A 24,005-nucleotide genomic window follows, 5' to 3' on the forward strand; every position below is an offset into this window, starting at 1 on the left:
AAGCCTTTGTCTAATGGTCGGCTAGATCCAACATTTCTTGGTACCAGCTACCTTCTTCAAATAAAACATTTTCTTCATATTTTATGTACGGTTGCTCCCTACTCAACAAATACTTTGGAATATGGGCATCTCTACGCCCTAACATCTCCCCAGGAATACACAATTTGGTATGAGGCCCTTCTACAAAATGCAGCATTTGAGGCTTTCATCCGAGCCTCTAACAGTTGTTATAACCTTGGCAAAATGGTCAATATACTTGTCCGAGGTTTCCTTTTTACCCTACATAACCCCACTAAATATGGCCATGATGGTTGGTTGTCTCTTCTTGTCGGTGAAATGGGTTATGAAAGCCTCACACAGGTCAGACCAAGTACTTATGCTTTCGTATGAGAGGGACATGTACCATGCTAGGGTTGTCTCGATTAAGTTTAATGTAAGGATCATGCATTGAACATATTTTTCATCATGGTAGTAGTATAGAAGGTCATTCACATACTCGACGTGCTCATCTGGATCTCTAGTTATATTGTAAATCTGGACACATGTGAGTGGACACATGGTTTGTTTTTTGCATAAAGTTTGGAACATCTTCTTCATACTTTTCTCTCCTCTCAAGATGGTGAATTTAGGAGGAGTCTGTCTACATCTCATTCCTTTGGGATCACGGGAAAGAGTGCGGTATTTATGCCATCGAGAGATTGAGATTTTTGGACCAGTTATGGACCCATCCTTGGCACAAGGATGTAAATTTTGTATTAAATCTCATATTGAACAATTTTGTTCTTCAGATTGACATTGTGTTTGCTTTCTTCAATCTGAGCTAGCCTTTCTTCCAAGGCCCAAGATTTCTGCTATTGAACCATTTGATAGACGTTGTCCCCATGCAAGCCAAGGTTATCCTAAAATAGTTGGAATCCGCGGAATGTTTCGCATCCGGACATTGAATGCGGTAACAAAGGTCTAAATGAAGGTTTGCCTAGGTGGAATTGATATGTATATCCAGGGAATTTGATAGACGGGATGTATTACATTTGGTAGATATTTCTTGTTTTTATGCAAGGTTTCTTAGCCTTTAATTATCCAGAAATGAGTGATAGTTTTTATACTGAACTTAAATGTAAAGCACAAAAACTAAAAGCAAGAATATAAAAGACATACAAGAATTATACCCCTTATATACCAAGAGAACATCTAGACCTAGTCCCTCTACTCCTTAGAGAATTTTTCACTATGTTTAGATTATTATAAGCGTATTCGATGAGAACTCCTTATAATATTATAATGCACAAACAAACCCTAAACTATATGGTGGACTTTAAATCACCCCAATTCAAAGAATAGTTGTCACAATCACCAACCAGAATGTTGATCTTCACCAAACACTATGGTAAAACAACAATACACACAATTTGTAGACAATTTGAATAATATTTGTCTTGGTTTGAATTCCAAGTTGAATGAATAAATATTCACTTACATGTGGCATAAGAACATCATATAATATTTATAATTAATTATTATTTAATAATAAATTATTTTTAAATTTAATTTTTTTAAATATTAAATTCAAAATTTCTATATGTTTCTTATGTATGTATACACATATATAAACAATATTTTAAGTTATTTGTCAAGCAATTATTTATTTATTTATTTAAAAAATAGCTATTGATATTAAAATTTTCAAAAATAAATAAATATGTTTGCGGGACTAGACCTAAATCCTACGAAAGTCGGAAAATGATATCTACAAATAAATAATCATCACATATGTTAATTTTAAACATAATTTGGATTTTTTGTTACAGGGGCCAAAATATGATAAAATTTATTTTTTTGTAATATTTTTCTATACAAAGATGAATAACTATTTATGTGTAACATTTCAAATTCAAAACAAGAGTTATAATTGACAAAATTTTACTTTAGCCGTGCTTGTTTAATGTTGCAAAACTATTTTTTGTATGGGTTCTAAAATGTGGTGATGTGTTAATGCACGGGGTGCGACATTATTATTAATGAAAATAGCACATCAGCATGGGTACTTACAAAAAATTTATTACAATGAAAATTGCATGACGATCATGACATTAGGGACAACTTTATCTAGTTGGAAAGTCTATAAATAACTCTAAAAAGAATACAATTATGTGTTTTATCTGTAACATTTTTAACTGCTTTTGAAAAATAGTAATTATCATCTTACAAGTTGTCATACACATAGAAATATAGTATAAATTTGTTTTTCTCTTCCTTCTGAATAAGTGTGATTTATTATCAACCTCAGTAATTATCTTTTGATACAAATAATATATATAATGTCATCTTTAAGAATTTCTAAAAATGTTCTTGCAATCTTGTCGTTTGTTTGGATTTCCAACATTTTCACCCATGCACAAGTTCTATTTCCCTTGGAGAACAAATTTGAACTTAGCTACTCACTTTCTTCCCAGAATGGAGAACGGACTACAACTAATACATATCATGCTATATTGAAATTCATAAATTCATCGAGTTTTCCGGGTCGAGGATCATTTCCAACTGGCTTTTTGTTTGGTGCTGGATCTTCTGCCCTTCAGATTGAAGGAGCTTCTAATGAAGGAGGAAGAGGACTTGGTATATGGGATGATATAATTGAACATAAAAAAGGTGTGTATTTAGATGTAGATAAGTTTTCCAAAAAGATTGAACATTATAAGCGCTATAAGGAGGACGTACAACTTTTAAAGAAGCTCGGAGTAAATTCTTATAGAATGTCCATATCTTGGAATAGAATAATGCCAAATGGAACCTTGAAAGGAGGTATAAACAAAGAAGGTATCAACTTCTACAACAATTTGATCAATGAGTTGCTAAAAAATGGTATTGAACCTTTTGTGACTATCATGCACTTTGACTATCCGCTAGCTCTTCAACAAAAACTTGGCGGCTTCTTAAATCGCTCCATTGTGAGACATTTCAAGGATTTTAGTGAACTCTTATTCAAAACATATGGAGATCGGGTGAAATATTGGACTACAATCAACGAGGGAGAGGTCACAGCTATATTTCAATACATGCACAATATTGATAATATGTCTGTTGAGGCATGTCCAACTACGGGTAAAATATGCACAGAAGCATATATTATACTTCATAATTTCCTAATTGCCCATGCTACAACATCAAATTTATACAAAACAAAATTTCAAGCACTTCAAGGGGGAGAAATTGGAATTGCTCTTTCATCAGGAAGTTATTATCCCTACAGCTCTAAACCAGAGGATGTGGCTGCTGCTAAAAGACTAATGGATTTCTATTGGGGATGGGTTTTAAAGCCAATTTTCCATGGAGATTATCCAAAAATAATGAGAAAGCTAGTGGGGAATAGGCTACCCAAATTTACAAAAAAAGATAAACAAATGTTAAAAGGAAGCACAGACTTTATTGGGCTCAATTATTATACTTCTCACTTTGCTAGACATGAATCAAATAAAACCAAGGTTTTTGGTGACAATTTTGATGCCTTAGCTATGTCAGAAGTTTATAACGTGGAAGGAAAAACTCTTGGCTACATGGATCAATACGGTTTGAACTTTGTCTATCCTGAAGGATTATATGACTTCTTACTCTATATTAAGAAAAAGTACCAAAACCCCAAAATCTACATCACTGAAAATGGTATTGCTTCTTTCAAAACACCAAATCCATTGAAGGATGAACATCGAGTTGCTTACATTGCTGCACATATTAACGCGACCAAAGCAGCCATTGATGCTGGTGTAAATGTTTGTGGTTACTTTTCCTGGGCAGCTTTTGATACATTTGAATTTCAAGCGGGCTATTCTAGAAATTGGGGGCTTTATCATGTCGATTTTAATGATAGTCTCAAGCGTATACCAACTGACTCAGCTAATTGGTATAGGAAATATTTGACAGATGATTTGATTGGACTAGACTAAAAAATAAATTAAATCAATACAAATGGATAAAAGGGAAACCAGTACCCCTTGAAAAATTATTGTTTACAATATGACGATTATTTAATTTTTTTAGAAATTCATTTAAAGATTCACATTTGTAATTTATATTAGTGTATATACTAATACAATCTGATTATTATTTAACTTGACTTTGTTTCAATATCTTTCTTTTTTTAAGAATAAAGATTACATTACGTAAAACGTAAATTAGGAATTGAAGCTTAAAACATCATACATAAAAAAACATTCAACAAAGAAAAAGGAGGATTAACACTATAAGCACTAAAAGGAACATAGTTTCTTTATTGAGTAATTATGCGAACACGTCGATTTATTTCCTAAGACGAGTAGCAAAATGAGTTTTTATAATCATTATGATGGAGAAAGGATTTGATTTCTTTTTAAAGCATGTAAATTTGGTATTATTTCTCTTAACCATAATAAAAAACACAAAGAAGTCAGTTAATTCAAACACTACATCCTTAAGACTAAGGTTGTGAGAAAGATTAATGATGTTTCTTAGTGTGTCCAAATTTTTGCAAATATTAAGCCACTAGAAGTTACTTTGTTGAAAAAACTTTTAATGAAGGCAACATTATGGTCTCTTAATATATCTTCATATGCTAGAAGGTCCATTACTAAAGTTATAGAAAACATACATATTCATTTCAAGCATACCTAGAAGGGGTTTTATTCAATAAAGATTATTTGTATCTTGAATGTCATACTCCAAAGGTTTTGATGTTCAAATAAAAATCGGTCTGACAAGTAACATAGTATCGAAGTTTTTTTATGTTATTCATCTATATAGATTTAATTATGTACCTTTCTAACAAAGCTCGTCGTTCTAATTTTGAAAGTCCATCGTTTGATGGTTACTTTATCAATCATACGAGTGGGCGCCGATTCTCACATATATGCATTTAAATATTTTAAAAACAGTTTAAAAATCAACAGATTAATAAAATAAGAACTCGTATAAATAGAGATATTTTAATTTCGAAATATTTTTAAAATGAATATTATGCGATATAAATTCTTATAAAAAAATTATATTATTATTGGACAGTTTCTTAATCATCATGAAATTATTATTACTTATTTTGAAAATTTGGAAATAAAAAAAAAACAAATGTATATTTTTAAAATACTTGAATATTTAAATTTATTTAAATATATTATTACATATGTTTATTTGATTATTTAAAAAATGTTAATTAAAACAACAAATCTATGTTTTTTAATATTTTAAACTATTCTATATTTCTTTCTAATGTAACTTTTGAATACATTTTTTATTACATTTTTATAGTTTATGTCACAATTAACGTATACTACCTTTATAGTATTTTTAACATGTCCGATAAGGGTCGAATCCCTTCCCATGTCCCCAGGTGAAAATCTGATTCGAGGTCGACGTATTGGCAGACCCACCACCTCCTCTATAGTTCCTAGATATTAAGAGAGGATGACAATTATTTTATATTTTATAGGTTTTATTTCTTTGTATGTATGTTGGCATCATGAGATTTTGATTACTTTGGTCATACGCCTATGGCGCTTGTAACAACACCTATGAGTATTTTTATGGAATATGGATCCTTTACTGCCCTTTTGACACTGTCATCTCTCCTTTTTCAATCTAATGGTTGGTAGGCCATCATTGAAAAAAATAAAAATACAAAAAGAAACAACATATAATAAATGAATGGTTGAGATGAGATCTGAATGGAAACATGAGACAAAGAGCAGGAGAGGATCCTGATCCATTTTTATGAGACTTTGATCTCTCTGGTCATCCCCCACACTCATTGTTTCCTTTCATAATCACAAAGGAAAGAAACCATTTAGAGAAAATAATTTTTTTAATAAACTAATTATAATAAATAATGATCATTTTTATTTACAAAAAAAAAAATGAACTTGAATTTAACTTAACCTATTGGCCACACCATCGCTAATTGGCCACAACAGTTGTGACTTTTGTTCTCGACTTGAACTTGATTAGCCACTTTTACTCGTTCATTCGGAGCAATGTATTTTAGTATAAGGAGGTCAAATAGACATATCCGTCAGTTGGTTGATCATGGAGGCCATGTTGATTTCCATAACTTTATCCTTGTCTCCCTTCTAGTCCTATGGTAGATGCTCCTGCACTGGACTACCATGAATAGGGTGTAATTGGTCTTGGTATATCTCCCTTATCCTAAGGCAACCATTAGTTCATTGTAACCCCAAAGACGAGGCACTAAGTCGTTAAAGGAATGTAGATCATACCCTTCATGGTGTCACACCTTCTTTTTCTTCAGCCCCATCTTCTTGAAGAGATATGGGTACTTGATGTCATAGGAGTTTCCGCCATCAGTTCGAATCCTAGAAACCTTAAATTTGGAAACAATAGCAGTTGTCACCAAGGAAAAAATTATGTTCGGGATTCCCGACTTTTAGTTATCGCAAAATCTAAGAATCGACCTTTTTAGACTTGTGGTAGAAATTCTTCATTGCTACTTGTTGAGGTTCATCCGCTTAACAATCTTTCTCTTCATTGTAATTTTGAAAGGGTTGAAAACCCTAGGAGTGTCTGTTGTTATGGAAGCGATATGTTAGTGCTTCCCCATTTTCCTTTCACCTTCTTCAGTACTCACATCTTTGCCTTTGTCCCCAGCCATGGCTTCAAAAATCTTCTAATTAGGTGGTTGTTTATTCTTTGGAGAGTCCTCTTGGCACCTCTTGTCATCCATGGTGTTCTTGAAATAATAACCCTTTTTATTAGCCCTTTGATTGCCTCCTTTAGATAGATACAATCATTGGTGTTGTGGTCACGACTCTTGTAAAAATAGAAGTATTTAGACTCATCACTCTGTGTAACCTTTAAGAACAGATATGGGTTCCTTATCTAGGCCACTTTGTACTCCATATTAGCGCACTCCTTCAAGATCCTCTCTCGTGAAGTGTTCAAAGACGTGCCAAACCTTGAACGGGGTCTATGTTCATTTTCCAATTTGGATCGCTCAAAGTCTTTGTCTAATGGTCGACTAGATCCAACATTTCTTGGTACCAGCTACCTTCTTCAGCTAAAAAATTTTCTTCATATTTTATGTACGGTTGCTCCCTACTCAACAAATACTTTGGAATATGGGCATCCCTGCACCCTAACATCTCCCCCGGAATACACAATTTGGTATGAGGCCCTTCTTCAAAATGCAGCATTTGAGGCTTTCATCCGAGCCTCTAACAGTTTCTATAACCTTGGCAAAATGGTCAATATACTTGTCCGAGGTTTCCTTATTACCCTACTTAACCCCACTAACTATGGCCATGATGGTTGGTTGTCTCTTCTTTTCAGTGAAATGGGTTATGAAAACCTCGCACATGTCAGACGAAGAACTTATGCTTTCGTATGAGAGGGACATGTACCATGCTAGGGTTGTCTCGATTAAGTTTAATGTAAAGATCATGCATTTAGCATATTTTTCATCATGGTAGTAGTATAGAAGGTCACTCACATACTCGACGTGCTCATCTGGATCTCTAGTTATATTGTAAATCTGGACACATGGTTTATTTTTTACATAAAGTTGGGAACATCTTCTCCATACTTTTCTCTCCCCTCAGGATGGTGAATTTAAGGAGGAGTCTGTCTATATCTCATTCCTTTGGTATCACGGGAAAGAGTGCAGTATTTGTGCCATTGAGAGATTGAGATTTTTGGACCAGTTATGGATCCATCCTTGGCATAAGAATGTAAATTTTGTATTAAGTCACCTCTTGAACAATGTTGTTTTTCAGATTAACATTGTGTTTGCTTTCTTCAATCTGAGCTAGCCTTTCTTCCAAGGCCCAAGATTTCTGCTATTGAACCATTTGATAGACGTTGTCCCCATGCAAGCCAAGGTTATCCTAAAATAGTTGGAATCCGCGGAATGTTTCGCATCCGGACATTGAATGCGGTAACAAAGGTCTAAATGAAGGTTTGCCTAGGTGGAATTGATATGTATATCCAGGGAATTTGATAGACGGGATGTATTACATTTGGTAGATATTTCTTGTTTTTATGCAAGGTTTCTTAGCCTTTAATTATCCAGAAATGAGTGATAGTTTTTATACTGAACTTAAATGTAAAGCACAAAAACTAAAAGCAAGAATATAAAAGACATACAAGAATTATACCCCTTATATACCAAGAGAACATCTAGACCTAGTCCCTCTACTCCTTAGAGAATTTTTCACTATGTTTAGATTATTATAAGCGTATTCGATGAGAACTCCTTATAATATTATAATGCACAAACAAACCCTAAACCATATGGTGGACTTTAAATCACCCCAATTCAAAGAATAGTTGTCACAATCACCAACCAGAATGTTGATCTTCACCAAACACTATGGTAAAACAACAATACACACAATTTGTAGACAATTTGAATAATATTTGTCTTGGTTTGAATTTCAAGTTGAATGAATAAATATTCACTTACATGTGGCATAAGAACATCATATAATATTTATAATTAATTATTATCTAATAATAAATTATTTTTAAATTTAATTTTTTTAAATATTAAATTCAAAATTTCTATATGTTTCTTATGTATGTATACACATTTATAAACAATATTTTAAGTTATTTGTCAAGCAATTATTTATTTATTTAAATAATAGCTATTGATATTAAAATTTTCAAAATTAAACAAATAATTTTTGGGGACTAGACCTAAATCCTAAGAAAGTAGGAAAATGATATCTACAAATAAATAATCATCACATATGTTAATTTTAAACATAATTTGGATTTTTGCTACAGGGGCCAAAATATGATAAAATTTATTTTTTTGTAATATTTTTCTATACAAAGATGAATAACTATTTATGTGTAACATTTCAAATTCAAAACAAGAGTTATAATTGACAAAATTTTACTTTAGCCGTGCTTGTTTAATGTTTCAAAACTATTTTTTGTATGGGTTCTAAAATGTGGTAATGTGTTAATGCACGGGGTGCGACATTATTACTAATGAAAATAGCACATCAGCATGGGTACTTACAAAAAATTTATTACAATGAAAATTTCATGAGGATCATGACAACTTTATCTAAGAATCGGGATTCCCGACTTTTAGTTATCGCAAAATCTAAGAATTGACCTTTTTAGACTTGTGGTAGTAATTCTTCATTGCTACTTGTTGAGGTTCATCAGCTTAACAATCTATCTCTTCAATGTAATTTTTAAAGGGTTGAAAACCCTAGGAGTGTCTGCTGTTATGGAAGCGATATGTTAGCGCTTCCCCATTTTCCATTCACCTTCTCCAGTACTCACATCTTTGCCTTTGTTCCCAGCCATGACTTCAAAAATCTTCTTAGGTGGTTGTTTATTCTTTGGAGAGTCCTCTCGGAACCTCTTGTAATTCATGGTGTTCTCGAAAAAATAACCCTTTTTATCAGCCCTTTGATTGCCTCCTTTAGATAGATACAATCATTGGTGTTGTGGTCACGACTCTTGTAAAAATAGAAGTATTTAGACTCATCACTCCGTGTAACCTTCAAGAACAGATATGGGTTCCTTATCTAGGCCACTTTGTACTCCGTATTAGCGCACTCCTTCAAGATCCTCTCTCGTGAAGTGTTCAAAGAGGTGTGTGTGCCAAACCTTGAATGGGGTCTATGTTCATTTTCTAGTTTGGATCGCTCAAAGTCTTTGTCTAATGGTCGGCTAGGTGCAACATTTCTCGGTACCTACTACCTTCTTCAGCTAAAAAATTTCTTCATAATTTATGTACGGTTTCTCCCTACTTAACAAATACTTTGGAATATGGGCATCCCCGCTCCCTAACATCTCCCCGGGAATACAAAATTTGGTATGAGGCCCTTCTACAAAATGCAGCATTTGAGGCTTTCATCCGAGCCTCTAACATTGCTATAACCTTGGCAAAATGGTCAATATACTTGTCTGAGGTTTCCGTTTTACCCTACTTGACCCCACTAGCTATATCATGAATTGATTAATGACTGAAAATTGTGTAGCTTGTCTTAAATTGGGATAAGTGATTGATTCAAAGTCTTTTGTATATCCATTCACATAAATATATTTATGACAAAAAACTTTCTATATATCTTTATCATTTGAGTAGTTTACTTGACATGCTTGATCTGAATTATTTAAGCAAATTTGTACTGATTTTGTGTTATCTCTTAAGCACCTATAAAAGATTTTTTTTCATTTTATTTTATTTACACAGATTAAATCTTTAGTGTGAGTCCTAAAAATATACTTCTTATGAATACAGATTTGTTAATATTTGTGAGTGTGTGATATTGTTTTGTGAGGAAACCAATTAGATTACTAATGTGTTTTGAAGTTTGTTGTTTCTAGATTTAGGATACGTTTGTGGAATTTGTGAATTGATGTTTCTTTAAGGAAAAGAGCAAACTTCTATAACATAAACATACATTATTAAGACCAAAACTTAGTCAAAATCTCAATTTTTCCAAAAAGTTGTATTTCAAAAATGATTTTTATGAAAATCTATTTTAAATAGCTTCAAAATTAAGTGATTTTTTGAAATTTTGATATCCAAATTTTTTCTCCATAAATAGATGAAATACCTAAAATCAAATTTTAAGAATAACTATTCAAACCAAATTTTCATTTGAAGCTTTTATAAAAAGTTTCTTTGTAAAAATTTTTTATACAAAATTTTGTAACACTCTAAAAGTCATTTAAAAAAAACCAAAACAAACGGGAAATTCGATTCTTATCTAGCGCTTTGGCGGATGATATTTACCAAACTAAACATTAACACATTTTAACAATTAAAAAACCTAAAATATAAAAATTCAACAACTTTTACATATTGTATCAACACATTTTAACAATTAAAAAACCTAAAATATAAAAATTCAACAGCTTTTACATATTGTATCATATAAACAAGTTGGATTGGAAGCACCATGTGCCGTGTACTCCAACCTGTCAGCTTTGTGGTAATAACTATGAGGACGATTGGCATGTTTTCTTTGGATGTTCAAAAACTTTCTTTTGTTGGCAGTCGGCAGGTCTTTCTGATATTATATATCCTCGTCTTCATATTTTTCAGGATATCAGATCTCTTATCCTTGATATTTTTTTGAAGGAGGATAGGAAAATCGCAGGAAGAGTTGTAGTTATGTTGGAAGGTTTGTGGAAGAATAGGAACGACTTTGTATGGCATAATGAGAAGGAAGATGCTTCTAAACTTGGTTTGCTAGCATTCTATAAGTGGCAAGATTGGTTTCTGGCCCAAAATCTTTGGGAAACGCAGTTAGATAATAGAGAGTTGGTTCATTGGAATCCGCCTCCTTTTGGTTGTTTTAAATGTAACGTTGATGTCGCCTTTAATCAGCGTGTCGGATCTACGAATCGAGGTTGGTGTATTCGTAACGATCATGGTAACTTTATTGTTGCAGGTACTGTGTGGGATAGTTGTACTTTCTCTGTGCTAGAGGCGGAGGCCTTAGCCCACAAGGAAGCAATCCAAGCTATTTCTAGGTTTCATAATGCCCCAATGATTTTTGAGAGTGATTCCCAACATGTGGTCAAAGCTCTTAGTTTCCAGTTCGAAGGGTAGTTTGGAGTTTATCTCTATTATTAATTCTATTAAGTCGTTACTTCTAGATTTTCCCAACTTTGAGCTTAAGTTTATAAAGCGTCAAGCGAATATGGTTGCCCATACCTTAGCCAAGGCGGCCAATTCTTGATCTCGTCGCTGTATGTTTGATGTAATTCCTCCTTGTATGAATTCGTGCCAAAAAATGCAGCTAGAGTTAATGCTTGGGTCGTCGAAAATAGCAAGATAGTTGTCCAAGTTTTCCCTATTTATTCGGATTTACCATCCCTTCCTCTAGCACTTGTCCGTGTTCAATTCTTTGGAATACTTTTAATAAAGATGCATAGCTGGTTTTTGAAGTATCAAATGTTCATGTTTAGTGGCTGATCTGATTTTAAAATTACAGTGCTTTTTAAAGATTAATCAAACAGGTTCGTAGTTTGAGATGTTTAGAATTTTGTTTTAATGGGAGTTATGAGCCCTTTCTAACACTTAAATAATCACTTATGACACAAGATAAGCCTAAATAAGTTCTTCCAATCACCACATGGTCCAATGGTGCATTAATTTGTTCCCTTGTCATGATCTCACTATATTCTAAGAAAAGAGAATAATGCAATAGTTTTATTGAATTGAAAAAAAATCCAAGAAATTAATTGGAGATATTATATTAGGATGTTCAAAATCGAATCGGCCCAACAGAAATTTTTTAATCAAACCGAACCGAACCAAAATAAAAACTACAAAAAACCGCGTTTGGTTCGAATGTTTTAGGCCATTTTTAATTGAAACGTGTGGTCCGGTTTGGTTCGTTCTTTGTATTTAATCAAACCAAATCAAATTGCATTATGTTACAGCCCAAGCTTTCCTTAACTCATATTCAACCCAAATCCAAACCCATTATGCGTTAGTGTTAAGATTATGAACGATTTTCTCTTCCCGACACTTCGGGTTTCAATTCCAGTCTTCTCTAGTCTATCCTAGTAGTATCTCGTCTTATTCTCATCTTCATCGCAAGATACATATCACATCTTCTTCTCTAATCTTTCCTTTCTTATGTTCTTTCTTTTTCATCTTCTCATTTTTATATTGTCCTCTCTTCCAATTTTGTTTTTATCGCACCTCTTCTTTTCTAATCTCTCATCTTTTTTATTCTTTTTTGTCATCTTCTCTAATCTCTCATCTCCTTTGTTTTTTTGTTTCATTATAAGGTTTTTGATATTGTTTTATACCATTGTTTTATTTTTTATTTCACTTTTGTCTAATATGATTTTTGTATATTAAATGAGAAATTGTTGTCTAAATATAACTCGTTTTATTGATGTGTTATGAATTGTGAAGAAGGTATGTCCATCATTCTTAGCTTGATTTTAATGACGATAAAAAACTTATCAAAGAAGAAAAACTTTGGAATCAAGAATCAAGAATGTATAAGCATATGGATATTTTGGAAGTAAATGAAATTGATCTTGATGCAAAGGTACTCAATTGTTATTTATTATGTATAAGCTTTAGATGCTCATAAAATAATAGTCATCTTCATATCTAAAGTTCTCAAATTATCTTGCATAAATATCTATGAAGCAAAGACAAAAAATACTGATTTTCAAAAAGTTGTATTCACTTTTTATGTCAGTTCCATTGCACTTTTTAAGTCAGGTATGGCTAATTGATTTCACAAAATTTGTTACTGCTTGAAATTTAAAAAAATGTTTGAAATTTGAAAATTGTTCTGCATATTTTAAATCATGTATCCGTTAACCGATTTTAGAAGTCCTATACAAAATGTAGAATTGTGTCGTTTCATGAACCATTGTCATTCTAAACTATTACAAATATTCATGAAAATGTCTCAAACTTTTGCATCAATTCATATAGAGGTTTCATAAAATCAATTTATCCTCTTTCATACAAATTTTAATACAATTAAAATCAATTTTATAAGTGTTCATTCATTTTCAAAAAATGTCGTAACTTTGTACATAACTTTAAAATTATTCAAAACGTTTCATTGTATATGTTCTGAGCACTTAAGGTTTATATATATTGTTAAATTATGTATTGAAAGGAAAGAAGAATTATTTATTCTTAGAAATTATCCAAAAATGATCTTTTATTCAAAAGTATAATTTTTTTTAACTTGATCACAAATGTGAGGTGACAATTATTTGTAAATAGAAAGTAATATGCTCTCTAATTGTTGTAAGCATAAAGTGGTGTGCTTTCTAGTTTATGTGAGAATTATCATAGTGGTTAATGATTTTGGTAAAGGTTCTTTGAATTGGTTTGATTTAAAATCCACCATAATTGTTCGTGTTTTTGTGAAATCAAGGAAGTGGTGTGCTTCTCTGTTGTTGTTAGAAGATTCTAGGAGAAGTTGTGTCTTTTATTCTTTACCGCACTTTAATGTTGTTGTGACTGAGTTTCCTAGTAATAGGAGGTGTTTTGTTGTTGTCTATGGAGAAGATATATTGTGTTGTTATTCTAGTAAAAGATTGAAGTATTTCTCTATTGTGTTGTTATTCTAGTAAAAGATTGAAGTATTTCTCTGTTGTGTTGGGTAGCCTAGTTTTGGTCTAGGTGATATTTTTGTGCTGCTACCATAGTGTTGTAACGTAATGTACTATTGTCTAGAACTTCAGTATCTATTTTGTAATACACATTTTTATTTTGTCATTTGGTGTAGAAATAATATTGTAACTTGTATTGATTGACATCGTTATTGGTTATTTGAGAATGTATGAATGACTAAACACGAAGTTATAGTTCAATAAGAATCTTGTAAAAAATCGAATCAACCAAACCAACCAAAATCATATTGGTTTGGTTTTATTTCTAAAAGTCAACCAAACCAAACCACGCCACATGTTTTTCTGTTGCAGTTTGGATGATTTTTAGTGTCAAAATCACTCAAATCACATCCCAAACACCCCTATACTATACTACTAAGGGATCAATATTACAATACATTGTAATATATCGTGGGAAGGAGTCTAAACTTCACATGAGATAAAAATGAGTACAAGAAATTGAGACAAATATAAAATCTCAAAAAAATCTCAAATGTGTTTTGTTTTTATTTTTGTTCTGCATTTCAAATCCAAACTTGTCAATAACACCCATCACAATGATATGCTATCGTATTATTGTCCCGAGATCCAATTTCCTATCCGTCTATTCAGTTATCTTGGATTTAATGAAGCAGATGGAGAACACATGGAAAATTTAGAAAATCTCTTTTAATGACCAATTTTTGTGTCGTAAATCGGTCACAAAAATTTAAAGTTATCGTCATTTGTAACATCAACAAAAATTGACAGTGTTATTAACATTTGGATAAAAAGAATTAACGTGAATCGTTTTAAAAAGTTGAAAAATTAAAATAATTTTTTTAAAAGTTAACAAATCACACTGGACCTCAAATATTAAAATAAATTAATCTAAAATTTTAAATGTTTTATTAAGTCAGTTCAATTTTAATTGCAAAGAGACTTTGGGTTGTGATATACAAGATATTTATTTTTAAAAAGTTAAATATCTAATCATTAAATTATTACAAGAAAAAATGTAATATAAAAACTGCAATTTTTTTAATAATTTTATGTATATTCTATGGATCTATCTACTTGTCTCTTCTGCTTATTTTAAAGTCAAATTGCCTTAAATATACTGGATGTCGGCAATTGGTAGTTGATGACTTTCTATTTATAGCAAAATGATTAGTTAAAAATAAAATAAAATATAGTGTACTAAGGATAGGGTAATGATGTTTTTTTATTAAAGGCAAAAAATAATATATGTATTTATAAGCACTACCCAAAGTAATGATGTTTAGCCACCCCAAACCAAGACGGTTAGGTTAAGTTATTTAAAAAATCGAAGGTACACGATAATTTTAGGATTTAATTCATAAATAATATTACTGTAAATAGTTTTTATATTATATAATTGTTTAAAATTAAAACTACTTAACTTTTATCATGACTTTTTGAAATATTATACTTAGTGATTGTAATATGCTGATAATATAATTTTTCATATTAACAAAGTAAAATAGTTAAACTTTAAATTTATCTTTAAAAAACACGTGGCAAAGTTCTTTCACAATTGACATGTCATTAATTAATTAATTAATACAGAAATAAATGATTTGGTCGTGTTTGAAATATATCAAGCTGAAGTTTTGCATGAATAATAAATAAAAGCTGAAATATTGCAATTGTCTACTGATAAAAAAAAATATGTTCGTTCAGATATTCGTGTTTATTTCTAGGTTAACAAGTTTTTTTTTTTAAAGCAAGGGGTGTATAAAAGGGTTAACTAATAAATTTAGCTAAATTGTTGGAGTTACGTTATTTAAATATGGTAATGCTTGTCATTTAACTCTAGATCTTGAACATAAAAGCATATTGGGCTATTAAGTTCCTAAATTTTAATCCAACTACATCAGGTAAAAATCATTCACTTAAGCTAAATGAACTAGAAGAAATGTAATTTAGTTAAGATGAAAACCAAATAAATACCATGATAAAGAATTTAGTTAAGAAATAATTTTATGTTGGGTAAGAGGTATTGTTATTTAACTCAAGTTGAGACTTTTTCCAAGTAAACACAAGTCTTAATGGTCAAGTAAATATGTGGTAATAGTTGTTCTACCACATGGAGAGCTTGAATGATAAGAACCATGATCAACTATCACTTTCAAGGTAGATGGGAAGAGGATAAAACTCTATTATGGAGGAGACCATTAAGGGTCATTCACATGTCAAGCTAATGACATAAAATGGGTGTTGGATATATAAGAGGAAACCCATCAAAACTAGGTTTTTATTTGTAGTTTCAGTTTTTATCAAGTTTTTAGTTGTAGTTTTAAATAAAACAAAATTTGTGAGAGATTTAAATTAATGAGTAAGGTTAGCGTAGATTTTGAAAGAATCTACAATTAAAAAAAACTTATTACTAGAAAAGTCGTGTTGCTTTACTTTGTCAATGTTGTGCGATATGGTTGTTGTGTGAGAAAATGTGGCGCTCTGATGCTAACAAGTAGCACATTGTAAACGTTAAGAGTCGTTGTATATGACTATGGCCAAAAGTGTAGGTCAGTTCCTTACCCGTCCATCTTTGAAAGTTTTTACCTTTATCTTAAAGGACAAAGTTTGAGGAGATTAGAAGAACATTTAAGCATAAATACAATATTAGAAAGAGAGCCTTTATTTGCTTCCATCATGATACAAATATCACTCTTGAGATTTGTTGCGATTCAGCCATTTTGCATGGATATTCCTCATTTTCTCCAGTTTTCCTTATTGTTTGTTTGAGCCCTAACCTTCCTTAGTTATTTCTTTTTTAATTATCTTATCGCTTATGTGAAAGATGAAGAAGATAAAAGATATGCAACTTCAATTTGCTTACTTGCCACCTAAGCAACAATTGTTATAACTATTTTTCTGTTATCAGTTAGTTAGTTGGTTAACACATTACTCTATGTTCATGATGTATATATAAGTTGATTCTACACTTTGTAATGAGTAGATTTGTGAGCAATAAACTCATTGCATGATTGTGAATTCTTCTTCTCCAAGCTTTGTATACAACAATAGTGAATCACCATTAGTTTTCACATGGTATTAGGAGCAAATCTGGTATCCATCGCTTTCTTCCGCTCATTGTTTTTGCCTCATAATTCTCCAATTTTCTTCCCAAAGATCAACACTTCGTTGAAACTTTTTTAATCTTCCTTCAAGATGCATTATTCTTCATGTCTGAAGTAAGCTCAACCAATAATGTCAATGGCGCTCCTCCAGCAACGAAAGGTTACCAAACCGATATTCTCAATTCAAACTTCATGCATCCAAATGAGAATCCTGATAACGTTCTTAGTACTCCTTTTGTTATCCATTCCAAACTACCATTCTTGGTCACGAGTTATGAAAGTTGCTTTTCTTTCCAAGCATAAAATACACGTCATTAAAGGTGCAATACCATGTCCTCCTGATGATGATAGAGACTTCATTGCTTGGGATCAATGCAACACCATGATTATGTCATTCATCACCAATTTAATATAACCGTAAATTTCGCAAAGCATATTATGGATGGACACTGCTACAGAAATTTGGACAGAACTCAATGATAGATTTCATCAAGGTGATATATTTCGTATTTCTGACCTACAAGAAGATATTTACACCTTGAAGCAGGGTAATTTCATCGTATCTACTTATTATACCAAGATGAAGAAGTTATGGCAAGAGCTCGATAACTTTCGTCCAATTCTCAACAACAATTGTCAGTCACCACTCCTAGTGGTGACTACATTGTTTTCTTTAGGGCAAGTCACCACTAGGAGTGACGACTTGCCTTAAAAAAAACAATGTAGTCGCCACCTATATTGGCGACTTGCCCTAAATTTAAGTGTAGTCGCCACCTAGGATGGCGACAATGTGTAAAAAGAGTAGAAAATTGACCATTTATAAAATTAATTTAAAACTTTAATTATTTGCATAATTTTTTTTTGAAAAACTTAGTTAATTTTTTAAAAAAATGGCAATGGCTTACCATATCAATTTCACACTAAATCCGAATTATTTGCGGTCACTAACATAGGACACTACTAGAGTCTACCTTTGATCTAATTTTTAAATTTTAATATTAATTATAAAAGACTAAGGGTCTGTTTGGATGCGAGGAGAAGTATAGAAGAGAGAAAGAGGTGAGAAAGAGTGTGGAAAGAGAGAAAGAGATGAGAAATAGAGTGAATTTGATATAATGTTTGGTATAAGAGAGAAAGAAGAGAAATAGGAAAGAGAGAATGATAATGATTTAAGAAATTGACAATATAGTCCTTATCTTAAAAAAGTCATTCTCATCACATTTTTTTCAAAAAATATTAATCATATAATTTGTTTATTATAATTTATTTGTTAAATTAATTAAATTAGAGAGTTGAAAAAAACAAGTAAAATGGCTTGAGACATTAAAATAGAAAAAAGAAGCTTTGCATTCAAGAAATATGGCATAAATAATTCATTGTGCTGGAATAATTGGCATAAATTGAATGCATAATAATAACAAGGGTAAAATAGAAAACTCACAAGTAAAAAGCCTCGCCTTTCTCTTTCTCTTCAGTTTTGGGAAGAAATGAAAAAATGGTGGGGCCCTGTTACCCTAGGTTTTCGACTTACCAACAAATAGGCAACTGAGGCTCAAAATTGGTAATTGGGCCTCAATTTGGTAAAAAGGCCCTAAATTGGTAATTGGGCCTCAATTAAATAATTACATTGCCATTTGGGTCGAAGTGGTTCGACTAAGTAATGCTTAATAGTCGAAGCTGTTCGACTAGAAAGATGATCAGAGGCTTCAGCGTTCGATCAGAAGTATGCGAAGACTTAAGAATTTTGCTGCAGAAACTGAAGTGGAAGTCGAGAGGTATTAGAAGTTAAGAGGCAGTTTCAAGCAGTTTTCTGGCAGTTCTTACAGGACGCGTGGAGGTCTCACAATTGAAGATATTGCATGTCGAAGACACGTGTTGACTGATAACCAGTCGACCGTTAGTAGTAGTTATTTTATTTTTACTATTTAAGCAAGTTCCATAGGAATAGTTAGGGGTCCGCATTTTCTACATAAACACAAGTAAACTCAAATCTCTGTGCAAAAATGAGTAACGAGTGCAACTTTGGAATGTACGTATGCGTACCAGTTTAATTAATGCAATCATTTTACGTTATATCTCATCTTTCAGTGCACATTTACTGCTTTTTTATTGCTTTGATTTACTTTAAAGCCTTTAATTTCAGTGTTTACTTTTATTTTAAAGTTACTGTTGCATTTAATACAAACCAGATACACATAATATAACAAAATAAAGCAATTAGTCCTGGAGTATTCTAGTTGATTCCGCAAAAGTAACCTTTAAAAAGGAAACTAGCGCTTGTTTACCATTTTTCTGGGTAAACAAATTGGCACGCCCAGTGGGACCCGTCAATTGCTGTTTGTTTTATATTTGTTAGTACAATAGTTATGTATGATATTAAGAAGTGGTCGGAAATTAACTAACATGGCTGAAGTTAATACAAATAATTCTGATCTTTCTGGAAATCAAGGAGGTGTTCTAACCGGAGCAACACCGCAAAATGTCGCAGATTCATCCCCAGTGGGAACAACAAATACTGGTGGATCGACGGCAGCAATAATGGTATCATCACCAACGAATGTACGGTCACCGTGGAATCCATTACGACCGCCGTTTCATGGAATGATGCCTCCACCAGGTTTTAACCCTCAGTTTGGAATGCCCACGTCTATGATGCAAGGTTTGCATACAAATCCTTCATTATATTCTGACAGCATGATGGCTACAAGCACATCAAACCCAGGGGGTCGACCTATAGGCATAGGATATAATCACCAGGTTTTGCCATCTTTAAGTACTACGTCAATGTTGTCAATTCGACAACAAATGGACGAAAGTAATCATGAAATGGTGAATGCCCTTACTCAACAAATGGGAACTGTTTTTACTCCCATGATAAATAACACGAATCAAAGTTATGAAATATTGGCGGGACAAATGGCCAGAATTGCAGATTTCTTTGGAGCGCCCCCACAACCAAACCTTTCGACTACTCAAGGGTCGAATGTGAGAGGGGTCGAACCTATAGGACAAGGAGATCAAATTGAGCCAGAGATCCCTAGAATAGTACAAAGGCATCAAGATGCTGACCAGGTTCTTAGGAACATCCAGCAAGATGTCAATATTGGACACAATAATATCTCTAATGTAGTTGAACAAATTTTAGTTCAGAATAGAATAAATGTAGGTTTGCATAGACCAAATTTCGTTTCCCCGTTGTCAGAATATGTAAGGCAAACAGAATTGCCTAGGGGGTGGAAAGTCCCAAAATTCACCAAATTTGCTGGTGAGACTGGCGAGTCGACGGTCAAACATATTGCTAGGTTCCAGACAGAGGCTGGAGAAATAGCAAACAATGAAAATCTAAAGATGAAGTATTTTCCAAGTTCTTTAACGAAAAATGCATTTACTTGGTTCACGACCTTATCTCCCCAATCTTTGTTCTCATGGAACCAATTAGAACGATTGTTTCATGAACAATTTTATATGGGACAGTCGAAAATCAGCTTGAAAGAATTAGCTGGAGTTAGACGAAAGGGTACAGAACCAGTCGATGACTATCTAAACCGTTTTAGGTTACTGAAAGCTAGATGTTTTACACAAATTCCTGAACATGAGTTAGTCGAAATGGCTGCAGGTGGGTTAGATTATTCCATAAGGAAGAAATTAGACACCCAACATTTGAGAGATATGGCACAACTGGCAGATAGAGTACGCCAGGTCGAAAGGCTAAAAGCTAAAAAAGCCAGAGCTAGTAAATATCATAAGAAAGAAAAAATAGCTTATGTTACTACAAGTGAGTTCGACTCTAATAGCGACAGTGAATACGAAGAGGGAGAGGTCAACGTGGCTGAATTAAAGCCAGGGCCACCATATATCTGTAAATTGCTTAAACCTTCAAAAGATAAAAATCTGGTTGAAAGTAAGAATGAAAAATTTTCTAGTAAAACGTATTCATTTGATATAACAAAATGTGATGAAATATTTGATTTGTTGGTTTCTGATGGGCAAATCATAGTACCCCCGGGACTTAAAAATCCTCCTCTTGAACAAAAGAAAAAAAGAGGATTTTGTAAATTTCATAATTTCTTGGGTCATAAAACTTCTCAATGTGTCCTTTTCAGGGATTTAGTGCAAAAAGCTTTGAAAGAAGGAAGGTTACAGTTTGGAGAAAAGCCAAAGTCATCAATGCAAGTTGATACTGATCCTTTGCAAGTCGAAGAGGCTCACTATACTGAGCTTGCTGATGTGATGATGGTCGAGACTACTGATGGTTTCGTTAGAAAGCAAAACGGCGCTACTGATGGCAAAGTTTTGAACTTGGTTTATCCTGAACCAAAAGAAAGTCTTTTGAAATTCCTTGAGAGATGCCACAATAACAACTCCCAAGTTGGATTATGCCCAAGGTGTGATGCTGTTTTCAATGTCGATGCTGCAAACAAAGTGAGGTTCGACCCTCATCGAGGCAAGAATCGTCAATTCATGTATACAGGAGAAAACAGTGGTCGAAGGGCTGGAGAATACAGGAAGATGTTTGAAAAACCAAGGACTTTCCGTCCCAAGACGGATGTCCCTGAAGACAAATGGGTGAAACCCATTAACTTCAGAGGTAAACATCCAGAATGGCAGATTCAAGGCGATGGAACCAATGTTGAAGGTTCTTGGACTGATAGTGGATCTAAAAGAAAAGATTACATATCTCCAAACTACAAAGGAAAGAACCCCATGACTCGAACGCAGTGGAGACGTTACCAAAGAAGCCACAAGAATGGACAAGAAGGTTCGAAAATGGTGCAGGCAGGATTTTCTCACTATCAGTCAAAAACCTTTTCACAGGAAGTTGACTGAAGAACAGGCTAAAATAGCAAATGAAAGATTAGCTGCTGGGATGATCCTAGGAAAGAAACTCATCAAAGAACTAGTTGATGATGATGCTCCGGCTCTCAATACGGGGAAAGAGCCTGAATATTCTCCACTGTCGGACGAAGAGGTCGACGACAACTTTGACATAGAGTCAGATGAGTTGCTAATCGACTGTGGAATTGTCTCTGTACTTCCAGCAGAGTTCGACAGAGTATCTGAGGTATCTGAGAACGAAGATGATTTTCTTCCTGACGAGAATGTGGAAGAAACACCTGTCTGTTACTATGTAATGGGAAAAGGGGTGGTAGAAGAGCAAAAGGCTGTGTTCGAGAGGCCAGGTCGAGGAATGATGTATCATTTGAAGCCTTTATTCATAAGGGCGAAAGTGGATGGTGTTCCAATAAACAAAGTGTTTGTCGATGGTGGGGCTGCTGTAAACTTAATGCCCTATTCTTCACTTCAGAAAGTGGGAAAGTCTGATAAAGACTTAAGACCCCATAATATGGTACTGTCAAATTATGAGGGCAAGACAAGTGGAATACTTGGAGTAATTCAAGTAAAACTAGCTGTTGGTTCGTCTGTCAGGTCAACCGTCTTCATGGTGATTGCATCGCAGGCAAATTTTAAACTGCTGTTGGGTCGAGAATGGATCCATGGTATTGGGGCAGTTCCTTCCACCTTACATCAGCGTGTGGCCATTTGGAGGTCAGATGGTATAGTGGAGAATATTGAAGCCGACCAAAGTTATTACAAAACTGAAAATGGTCGCAGACACTTCGACCAGCATTTGGCAAATGTAGCTCCTTGCTACAAAGCAGAAGATGTATATCCTTCTGATGAAAATGTGTCTAAGTATCTGAACTTAGACCCAAATTATGGTTTCATTTGGAATAAAGAAGATCCTAATGAACCATTGAACCATGAAAGTCCTCCAGAGCAGAGGACAACAATCAAAGACGATGACCATTGAGTCAGAATACCTGGCTCGAATAACGGCCTATTTGGCCGAAAACAAAGAAAAAGCGGCTTTAGAAGCCGAACTAGAGAAAAATATGACGATTGAGGCCATGATAGTAAAAAATGAAAACGATCAAGAAGTCGATCACCAAGTCGAACGACTTGACGGGATATACGATGACGAACCTTTAGGTTTCGAAATGGATCCATCAGGATCGATAAAAAGGATGCAAGCTCAAGATCCTCTTGAGGAAATTGACTTAGGTGATGGAGTCATTAAAAGGCCTACTTATGTAAGTACAAGGCTTACAAATGACCTAAAGACCAAGTTGATTTGACTTTTGAAAGAATACAAAGATTGTTTTGCATGGGATTACAATGAAATGCCTGGTTTAAGTCGACATGTGGTGGAACATCGACTACCACTAAACCCAGGGAAGAAACCTATCAAGCAGCTTCCTAGAAGATTTGCGCCAGAGGTTATGGAAAAAATCAAAATAGAAATTGAAAGATTGCTGAAAAGCAAGTTTATTCGAACTGCGAGGTATGTCGAATGGTTAGCTAATATAGTGCCTGTCATAAAGAAAAATGGTAGCCTTCGTGTATGCATAGATTTCAGAGATTTAAATAAGGCTACTCCTAAAGATGAATATCCCATGCCAGTTGCTGAAATGTTAGTCGACTCTGCAGCCGGATTTGAATATCTCAGTTTATTGGATGGATATTCAGGTTATAACCAAATTTTTATAGCTGACGAAGATGTACATAAGACGGCGTTTCGATGCCCAGGTGCTTTAGGAACTTATGAATGGGTGGTAATGCCTTTTGGTTTAAAAAATGCTGGAGCTACATACCAACGAGCCATGAATTCCATGTTTCATGATTTTATTGACAAGTTTATGCAGGTTTATATTGATGATATTGTAATAAAATCTAACTCTGAAAATGGTCACTTAGACCATCTTCGACAATCTTTTGAACGTATGAGGAAATGTGGACTCAAAATGA

General features: G+C 33.3%; 2 protein-coding genes across 2 annotated transcripts; both read left to right on the forward strand.

Moving 5' to 3' along the window:
- The first annotated feature begins 187 nt into the window (after positions 1 to 187).
- On the forward strand, positions 188 to 3,941 carry LOC131598371 (beta-glucosidase 24-like). Its single transcript, XM_058870983.1, has 3 exons — positions 188 to 360; positions 2,288 to 2,616; positions 2,650 to 3,941. The coding sequence occupies exons 1-3, from the start codon at positions 188 to 190 to the stop codon at positions 3,939 to 3,941; spliced, it is 1,794 nt and encodes a 597-aa protein (XP_058726966.1).
- Positions 3,942 to 11,125: 7,184 nt separating this feature from the next.
- Positions 11,126 to 11,566, forward strand: LOC131598372 (uncharacterized). The gene has a single exon (XM_058870984.1). It carries the CDS (start codon positions 11,126 to 11,128, stop codon positions 11,564 to 11,566), a length of 441 nt encoding a protein of 146 aa, XP_058726967.1.
- Positions 11,567 to 24,005: the final 12,439 nt, after the last annotated feature.

Source organism: Vicia villosa, linkage group LG4 (genome assembly GCF_029867415.1).
Source record: "Vicia villosa cultivar HV-30 ecotype Madison, WI linkage group LG4, Vvil1.0, whole genome shotgun sequence".
NCBI classification, from domain to species: Eukaryota; Viridiplantae; Streptophyta; class Magnoliopsida; order Fabales; family Fabaceae; genus Vicia; species Vicia villosa.

Bases quoted from the DNA above. Each gene is read 5' to 3' on its own strand.
- LOC131598371 (XM_058870983.1), top strand. From the start codon at position 188: ATGCAGCATTTGAGGCTTTCATCCGAGCCTCTAACAGTTGTTATAACC. The intron at 361-2,287 runs GTCAGACCAAGT...TATCAACCTCAG, and splicing joins GTTATGAAAGCCTCACACAG to TAATTATCTTTTGATACAAA. The intron at 2,617-2,649 runs GTATATGGGATG...AACATAAAAAAG, and splicing joins TGAAGGAGGAAGAGGACTTG to GTGTGTATTTAGATGTAGAT.
- LOC131598372 (XM_058870984.1), top strand. From the start codon at position 11,126: ATGTTGGAAGGTTTGTGGAAGAATAGGAACGACTTTGTATGGCATAAT.